Source organism: Amblyraja radiata, unplaced genomic scaffold, assembly GCF_010909765.2.
Source record: "Amblyraja radiata isolate CabotCenter1 unplaced genomic scaffold, sAmbRad1.1.pri S109, whole genome shotgun sequence".
Lineage (NCBI taxonomy): Eukaryota > Metazoa > Chordata > Chondrichthyes > Rajiformes > Rajidae > Amblyraja > Amblyraja radiata.
This window is the reverse complement of record NW_022630099.1, coordinates 4,954,367-4,964,047: the sequence shown is the minus strand read 5'-3', so window position 1 is coordinate 4,964,047 and position 9,681 is coordinate 4,954,367. Positions and strand designations below refer to the sequence as shown.

At 48.0% G+C, this 9,681-nt stretch overlaps 1 protein-coding gene across 1 annotated transcript in view; it reads left to right on the top strand.

The window, feature by feature from the left end:
• Window positions 1-9,128, top strand: part of LOC116969133 (carcinoembryonic antigen-related cell adhesion molecule 1-like) — a 9,253-nt gene extending 125 nt beyond the window's left edge. The window contains exons 2-7 of the mRNA XM_033016071.1: window positions 175-437; window positions 2,473-2,615; window positions 4,317-4,372; window positions 5,468-5,532; window positions 6,642-6,680; window positions 9,058-9,128. Coding sequence (XP_032871962.1) covers window positions 175-437; window positions 2,473-2,615; window positions 4,317-4,372; window positions 5,468-5,532; window positions 6,642-6,680; window positions 9,058-9,105 — 614 coding nt within the window. The 3' untranslated portion in view covers window positions 9,106-9,128. The remainder of the gene's footprint in view (window positions 1-174; window positions 438-2,472; window positions 2,616-4,316; window positions 4,373-5,467; window positions 5,533-6,641; window positions 6,681-9,057) is intronic.
• Window positions 9,129-9,681: the final 553 nt, after the last annotated feature.

Sequence of the window (9,681 nt, the reverse complement as noted above, 5' to 3'; positions counted from 1 at the left end):
GTTTAAATATTTAGTCTGAAGAAGGGTCTCGACCCGAGACGTCACCCATTCCTTCTCTGCAGAGATGCCGCCTGTCCCGCTGAGTTACTCCGGCACTCTGTGTCTACCTTAGATTTGAACCAGCGTCTGCAGTTCCTTGATACATGATGCTTTAACTCTTTATTCCGTCCGCAGAACCGGTGGCGAATGTCAATCTACGATCCAACAATTCTGAGCCGGTGGAACAGCGAGATTCCGTCGTGTTGACCTGCAGCTCCCGGGGATCTCAAGTGAAGCGGGAATGGTTTTTCAACAATCAACCCATCCAGCAGAATGACAGGATAACTATATCCGGAGACACTCTGCTCATTGCCCCAGTAAACATGGCCGACACAAGGATGTATACATGCATCGTAAGCAATGGACTGAACAACGGCAGCGCGGAGACCTACCTGGAGGTTTACTGTAAGTACAGAGGCATTTCAAGTGTGTAGTTTTCATTTAGTATCAGTAATAGGGCGGTCACGGTGGCGCAGCGGTAGAGTTGCTGCCTTACAGCGAATGCAGCGCCAGAGACCCGAGTTCGGGTGCTGTCTGTACGGAGTTTGCACGTTCTCCCCGTGATCTGCATGGGGGAAGTCCAGAACCAGGGGTCACACAGTTTAAATATAAGGGGTGGGCCATTTAGGACTGAGATGAGGAAACACGTTTTCACCCAGAGAGTTGTGAATCTGTGGAATTCTCTGCCACAGAAGGCAGTGCAGGCCAATTCCCTGGATGTTTTCAAGAGAGAGTTAGATTAAGCACTGAGAAATCAACGGATATGGGGGAAAAACAGGAACGGGGAACTGATTGTGGATGATCAGCCATGGTCATATTGAATGGCGGTGCAGGCTCGAAGGGCCGAATGGCCTCTACTCCTGCTATGTGATAGGTGCAAATGTGGCCATTTGGCCCATCGAGCCCGCACCGCCATTCAATCACGGCTGACCTATCTCTCCCTCCTAACCCCATTCTCCTGCCTTCTCCCCATAACCCCTGACACCCGCACTAATCAACAATCTATCTATCTCTGCCTTAAATATAAATATCCACTGACTTGTGGCCTCCACCGCCGTCTGTGGCAACGCATCGCACAGATTCACCGCCCTCTGGCTGAATAAATTCCTCCTCATCTCTTTCCACATCCTCCCGCGCTCCAAGGAATAAAGTCAACCTCTCCTTCCTAAAGGAACGTCATTTAATTCTGGTCGTGGACTCTCCCACTGGCGGAAACATCCTCTCCAATCATGTATTGTCTTTCCGCCGACTGGTTAGCGCGCAGCAAAAGCTTTTCACTGTACCTCGGTACACGTGACAATAAACTAAACTAAACTGAACGAAACTAATCTTGTACATTTGTGTTTGCAGATGGGCCGGACAATATGAAAATTACCCCCCAGAGTCCAGTAACAATAACGAATGGAGAAAATCTAACGTTGACCTGTTCGGCCCAGTCCATGCCCAGCCCTGTCTACGAGTGGTTCAATGGGGCAGAGATGTTGGGTACAGGTGCCAGTATTCACCATCCCCTCAGTGAGCATGGAGCACGGTGGGAATTACACATGCCATGCCAATAAGCCAGGACTGGCAGAAATCTCAGCCTCACTGTAAATGACAACGGCCAATAGTGAGTGAACTTCTCTCTCTCTATCTATCCTATCCTCTCTGCCTGAGCTAGAGATACATTCGATGGCTTTATCGTAGCCTCTATCTATAGCTCTCTATCTGCTCGCGCTTCTCTATCTATCTCTCTCTCTCTCGATCTCTCTCTCTATCTCTCTCTAGAGATCTCGATCTCTATCTATCTATCTAGTCTCTCTCTTCTCTCTCTCTCTCCTCGCTCCCCCCACAAGGGGATTATATCGCGGTCGGACAGACGCACAGAGTCTCTTGCCCAGAGTAGGTGAATCGAGGACCAGAGGACACAGGTTCAAGGTGAAGGGGAAAAGTGAAGATGGGGCATGTTGGTCGGGGTGGGACTAGTGTAGTAGGGCATGTTGGTCGGGGTGGGACTAGTGTAGATGGGGCATGTTGGCCGGGGTGGGACTAGTGTAGAGGGGGCATGTTGGTCGGGGAGGGACTAGTGTAGATGGGGCATGTTGGTCGGGGTGGGACTAGTGTAGATGGGGCATGTTGGTCGTGGTGGGACCAGTGTAGATGGGGCATGTTGGTCGGGGAGGGACTAGTGTAGATGGGGCATGTTGGTCGTGGTGGGACTAGTGTAGATGGGGCATGTTGGTCGTGGTGGGGCTAGTGAAGATGGGGCATGTTGGTCGGGGTGGGACTAGTGTAGATGGGGCATGTTGGTCGGGGTGGGACTAGTGTAGATGGGGCATCAAGGTGTCCTCGATGGCATTGCGTACAATGCATGTATACGTCTTCTGTATCGGTCTTGACTACTGTGTTGAAGACCAGTGTGTCCTTTGTACTTGAACTTATTTCTCGAGTCAGGGAATCATAGACTGCCCTTCTTCTATTTTAGACAATGTTCTGGGAGCTGGTGCGATCGCTGGGATTATGATTGCAGTAGTGGTTGTTGGTGCAGGCGGGATCGGAGGTGGAATAGCCTATTTGATGAGGAAAAAAAGGAACAGGTAACTAAATACCTTTCTTCAAACTCAACCTGCATTTGACACCGTCTGCCAAGCATCACGGCCAAACCATTGGAATAAATAATTATCTGAATGATGTCAAGTTGGGAAAAGGGAAATACAACGGGATCTGGGGGTCCTTGTTCATCGGTCACTGAAAGTAAGCATGCAGGTACAGCAGGCAGTGAAGAAAGCTAATGAAATGTTGGCTTTCATAACAAGACGAGGTGACTATCGGAGCAGTTCCGGGCCCTAGTTAGACCACACCTGGAGTATTGTGTGCAGTTTTGGTTTCCAAATTTGTGGCAGTTTTTCCAGCTGCACAATTTGGGCCTTTGCATTATCAAAATTTACAACGTGCAAAGGAGCAAGCACTCAAATACCATTTAGGTCATTTTAACAGACCAATGCGGTTACCAGCTGAAGCTATATCAGAGTTACAATGGTGGACCACCAATATTCGGCATTGCTCCAGTAACATTTTGGTCATCAAACCTTCAGTTGTATTACAAACTGATGCTAGTGCTCCAGGATGGGGAGCTACTAATATTATCTCTAGTTGCGGTGGCAGATGGGATGTGCATGAGTCATCAATTCTTCAGTTACATGGTATTAACTACCTAGAGATGCTGGGAGCATTCTATGGGGTTAAAAGCTTATTGTGGGAAGATGCATTATGTGCATGTTCAACTACAGATTGACAACACTACAGCGGTGGCATATATTAATCACATGGGTGGAATCTGTGATCATTAAAAACCTCATTTGGCACTGGTGTATCGAAATAAGCATTTGAATTTCAGCTACCTATTTTCCAGATAGGTTTAATATGGTGGCGGCCACCAGGTCACGAAAATGTAATGACAACACAGAATGGACGTTGGATCATAACGTATTTAATGACATTGCTGCTCGATATGGAACGCCGGATATCGATTTGTTTGCATCTAGGCTCAATCACCAGTTACCAAAGTATGTTGCATGGGAACCAGACCCAGGGGCAGTGGCGGTAGATGCATTCTCGCTACACTGGGGAGGAATGTTCTTTGATGCGTTCCCTTCATTTTGCCTCATCAGTCGGTGCATGCAGAAAATCCAGCAAGACTCCGCTTCAGGCATATTGGTAGCGCTATTGAACACATGACAAGAAAATAAACTGAACTGAACACTCCCAATAGACAAGGCACAAAAAGCTGGAGTAACTCAGCGGGTCCGGCAGCATCTCTGGAGAATATGGATAGGTCATCTGAGATGTGTGTGTGTATCTGGGGGGGGGGGGGGGGTGGCAAGACTTAGAGTTATAGTCATAGTGTGAGACAGCGCGGATACAGGCCCATCGGCCCAACTTGCCCATACCAGCCAAAATGTCCCAGCTACACTGGTAGAAGCATCGAAAATAGGTGCAGGATGAGGCGATTCGGCCCTTCGAGCCAGTACCGCCATTTATTGTGATCATGACTGAGCGTCCCCAATCAATAACCCGTGCCTGCCTTCTCCCCATATCCCTTGATTCCACTAGCCCCTAGAGTATCTAACTATCCCACCCGTTCGCGTTCCCTCCAAACCTATCCTAGGCATATATCTGTCCAAGACTTGTTTAGATAGTCCCCTGACTCGGCGGGCCGAAGGGCCTGTTTCCGCGCTGTATCACTTCAACTGAACTAACCTATACGTTGACGTTGTTTCCTCTATATATTTATCTAGGCCGAAAGCCGAACCCGGGACGAAATACGACGCGAACAGTCGTCCAAGGGGACAGAGTGAGTGAATTCTGAGTGAGGCCAGGAATTAAAGGATGTTCCTTTAGGAAGGAGATGAGGAGGAATTTCTTTAGCCAGAGGGTGGTGAACCTGTGGGATTCATTGCCACAGAAGACTGTGGAGGCCACAAGTCAGTGGATATTTTTAAGGCAGAGATGGATAGGTTGTTGATTAGTGCGGGTGTCAGGGGTTATGGGGAGAAGGCAGGAGAATGGGGTTAGGAGGGAGAGATAGATCAGCCATGATTGAATGACGGAGTAGACTTGAAGGGCAGAGTGGCCTCATTCTGCTTCTATCACTCATGAACTTATGAGCTTTAGATTCCCAACTGCCCTGTCACTGAGTGGAGGGAAAGTGCCTGTGTTAGTTGGATTTGATTTGATGATCACATCGGGGCCCAGTGTAGATATTTGCATTTAAGACGGTGGATATTAACGCAAATACTTGACCTGTTCCTTAAAGTTTAGTTGAAGTTTAGACACAAGGAACTGTGTAGAATTATGCAAGATGTGCTGGAGTAACTCAGCGGGTCAGGCATGCAGCATCTCTGTGGAGAACGTGGACAGGTACAAAGTGCTGGAGTAATTCAGCGAGTCAGGCAGCATCTCTCTGGAGAACGTGGACAGGTACAAAGTGCTGGAGTAACTCAGCGGGTCAGACAGCATCTCTGTGGAGAACGTGGACAGGTACAAAGTGCTGTAGTAACTCAGCGGGTCAGGCAGCATCTCTGTGGAGAACATAGACAGATACAATGTGCTGGAGTAACTCAGCGGGTCACGCAGCATCTCTGGAGATGCGCTTCTGGTCGGGACCTATCCTCGGAACACTTCAAGTTCACCTGTTCAACTCAAGATAGTGTGAGCTGGGAATGGATATATCAACTTATGAAAATTGAAGTCCGCGTTATTTAGACGTTCATCTGATCTCAGTTGCTAGTCCTGTTTTCACAGGATAATGGGTCAATTGCCGGGGAGGGAATTGGAGACACTTGACAGGTAGTACAGTGGGAACGGGCCGAATATTCTTCCTTTGCGCCGGACACATGATTCTGGTGCCCTTGACTTCGTGACTGAACGCGTTGTTTTATTTCTGCAGCTACCTCGGCCACAGATGCCGAGGACGGACTGGCAACCTATGAAAACCTCCCGGGTAAAGATCAGGTTGGTGCCGGGTTTTCTTTCATGAGATGAGTTTTGTTATTTTGTGAAAGGTGACAGTGGACTTGAGGAACCGTGCTTGGAATTGTCAGCGTGACAGTAATGTACTCGGGACACCAGTCTTCCTTGTCTGATTCCTTTGTGCGACAACTTCAACTTTCTCACGAACTGGTGGAGAATCTATGAAATCCATTGCCTCAGAAGGACAGATAGGCCAATGGAATTATTGCTTGCTGCAGCACAACAGAATATGTAAACATAGTACATAACAGAAGAAAACAAGATCAGTGCTTATATATACACACTCGCTAGGGCCATGTACAACTGCAGTAGGATCTGTTTGCTCCTATACTCAACTCCTCTGGTTATGAAGGCCAACAAGCCATTCGCTTTCTTCACTGCCTGCTGTACCTGCATGCTTACTTTTATTGACTGATGAAAACATTCTTGAAATGCACGGAATTACTCTGAACTGAGCGCCCTAGTTAGAGAGTTTCTACCGTGGAAACAGGCCCTTCGGCCCATCATACCAACAACGGCCAACATGCCCCATCTACACTCGTCCCACCTGCCCTCGTTTGTCCCATATCTCTCCAAACCTGTCCGATCCATTTACCTGTACAACTGTCAATTAAACGTTGGGATAGTCCCAGCCTCAACTACCTCCTCCAGCAGCTTATTCCATGCACCCACCACCCTCTGTGGATTCGATGGGGGAAACTTGGCCTGCATCGACCAGTGGGGCTGAAGGGCCTGTCTCCGTGCAGCATGGCTCTGTGAATATCAAAGACAATTCAGATGGTGGATAGATACAAAAAGCCGGAGTAACTCTGCGGAACATGCGGCGTCTCTAGAGAGAAGGAATGGGTGACGTTTCGAGTTGAGTCCCTTCTTCAGATTGGGGAGAGGGTGGGACAGAGATAGTCCCAGTCTCAACAACTTCCCCCGTCTAAAGGAGGGTCTCGATCCGAAACGTCACCATGTCCTACTCTCCAGAGATGCTGCCTGTCCGGCTGTGGTAGTCCAGCTTTTTGTGTCTATCTTCGATTTGAACTAACATCTGCAGTTCATTCCTGCATGTAATTCAGACGGTATTGTGTTTAATCTTGCAGGGAACCACTCACGCGCCAGAGGGAGACCCCACATATATGGTAAGTTCATTATTGTTGTTGATTTATTTTGAAGTAACTGATCCAGGTCAAAGGCGGCTCGGTGGCGCAGCGGGTAGTGTTGCTGCCTCACAGCGCCAGTGAACCGGGTTCCATACTAACATCACCAGAGCCCTATACAACTGCAGAAGAATCTCTTTACTCCTTTACTGAAATCCTCTTGTTATGAAGGCCAACATTCCATTAGCTTTCCTCACTGCCTGCTGTACCTTCACGCCAACTTTCAGTGACCAGTGTACAAGGACGCCCAGGTCTCTCTGTACCCCCCCCCCCTTATCTAAACTAACACCATTGAGATAATAATCTGCCCCCTTGTTTTTGCCACCAAAGTGGATAACCTCACATATATCTATATTATACTGCATCTGCCACGCATCTGCCCACTCACTCAACCTGTCCAGGGCACCCTGCAACCTCCTAACATCCTCTTCACAGTTCACACTGCCACCCAGCTTTGTGTCATCCGCAAACCTGCTAATGTTGCTCCTAATTCCCTCTTCCAAATCATTAATATATATGGTAAACAGTTGCGGTCCCAACACCGAGCCTTACCGCACTCCACTCGCCACTGCCTGCCATTCCGTTCACTCCTACTCTTTGCTTCCGGTCTGCCAACCAATTTTCTATCCATATCAACACCATACCCCCAGTACCATGTGCTCTAATTTTAGTCTCCAGTCTCCCGTGCGGGACCTTATCAAAGGCTTTCTGAAAATAATTGACTCCAGCATCTTTCCCACCACCGAGGTCAGGCTAACTGGTTTGTAATTCCCCACTTACTCTCTCGCTCCTTTCTTCAAAAGTGGGATAACATTAGCTATCCTCCAATCCACAGGGACTGATCCTGAATCTATTGAACATTGGAAAATGATCACCAATGCGTCCACTATTTCTAGAGCCACCTCCCTGAGGACCCTGCGATGCAGACCATCAGGCCCAGGGGATTTATCATCCTTCAGTCCCATTAGCCTACCCAATACTATTTCTCGCCGAATGAACATTTCTTTCAGTTCCCCTTAGATCCTCTGTCCTCCAGTACTTCTGGGAGATTGTTTGTGTCTTCCTTAGTGAAGACACATCCGAAGTACTTGTTCAACTCTTCTGTCATTTCCTTGTTGCCCATAATAATTTCACCCGTGTCTGCCTTCAAGTGACCCACATTTCTTTATATTCCTGGTCAGCTCCCCTTCATACTTCATCTTTTCAGCCCGTATTGCCCGTTTTGTTTCCTTCTGTTGTCCTATGAAAGTTTCCCAATCTTCTGGCTTCCGGCTACTCTTTGCTGTGTTATACATCTTTTATTTTAGTTTTATTCTATCCCTAACTTATCTTGTCTGCCACGGTTGCCTCCTACTCCCCTTAGAATTTTCTTCCTTTTTGGAATGAAATGATCCTGCATCTTCCGGATTATGCCCAGAAATTCCTGCCATTGCTGTTCCACCTTCATTTCTGCTAGGATCCCTTTCCAGTCTACCTTGGCCAGCTCCCCTCTCATGCCTTCATAGTCCCCTGTGTTCAACTGTGGCTTAGTTCTTAAACGGTGGCCCCTGGTTCTGGACTCCCCCAACATCGGGAACTTGTTTCCTGCCTCTCGCGTGTTCAAACCCTTAATAATCTTGTAAGTCTCAATGAGATGCCCTCTCATCCTTCTAAACTCCAGAGTGTACAAGCCCAGCCGCTCCATTCTCTCAGTATATGACAGTCCCGCCATCCCGGGATTTAACCTTGCACACCATCAATAGCAAGAATGTCCTTCCTCAAATTAGGGGACCAAAACTGCACACAATACTCCAGGTGTGGTCTCACCAGGGCCCTGTACAACTGCAGAAGGACCTCTTTGCTCCTATATTCGATTCCTCTTGTCATAAAGGCCAATAACATGCCATTAGCTTTCTTCACTGCCTGCTGTGCCTGCATGCTTAATTTTATAGACTGATGAACAAGGACCCCCCGATCCCGTTGTACTTCCCCTTTTCCCATCTTGACGCCATTTAGATAATAATCTGCCTTCCTGTTTTTATACCAAAGGGGACAACCTCACATTTATCCGCATTAAACTTCAGCTGCCATACATCTGCCCACTCCCCTAACATGTCCAAGTCACCCTGCATTCTCATAGCATCCTCCTCACAGTTCACACTGCCACCCAGCTTTGTGTCATCTGCAAATGTGCTAATGTTACTTTGAATCCCTTCATCCATGGGAAGATGTGGCCAGTGGTGGGATCCCGTTGGAGGGTGCGAAAATGTCGGAGGCTTATCTGTTTTATGTATCGGCTGATTGGGTGGAAGGTGTTTGCCTTGCACCATAGTCTAGCCCTCTCCATATTTGTATGTAACTATGTGTCCATTTCCAACAGGGTCTGAAGCTGGATGATCGATCGGTTTACGGTGAACTACGGAGGTAGCCGGGCCGACCCATTGATCAGCTCGTTGTTACAACAAGCATCACAAGTTCACAGTTTCACAAGTTATTGGAGTAGAATTAGGCCATTCGGCGCATCGAGTCTACTCCGCCATTCAATCATGGCTGATCTCTGCCTCCCATTCCCATGTTCCTGCCTTCTCCCCATAACCCTTGACACCGGTTCTAATCAAGGACTCGTCTATCTCCACCTTAAAAAATATCCACTGACTTGGCCTCCACAGCCCTCTGTGGCAACGAGTTCCACGGATTAAATTCCTTTCGGAGACCTGTCACTTTTGTCTTAATTCCCGGGGCTCCAGAACCAGGGTTCACAGTTTAAGAAGAAGGGGTAGTAGGGCAGTTAGGACTGAGATGAGGAAAAACCTTTTCGCCCAGAGAGTTGTGAATCTGTGGGATTCTCTGCCACAGAAGGCAGTGGAAGCCAATTAAATGGATGTTTTCAAGAGGGAGTTAGATTTAGCTCTGAGGGCTATATGAATCAATGGATATGGGGCAGAGGCAGGAACTGGGTACTGATTTTGGATGATCAGCCATGATCGTATTGAATGGCGGTGCT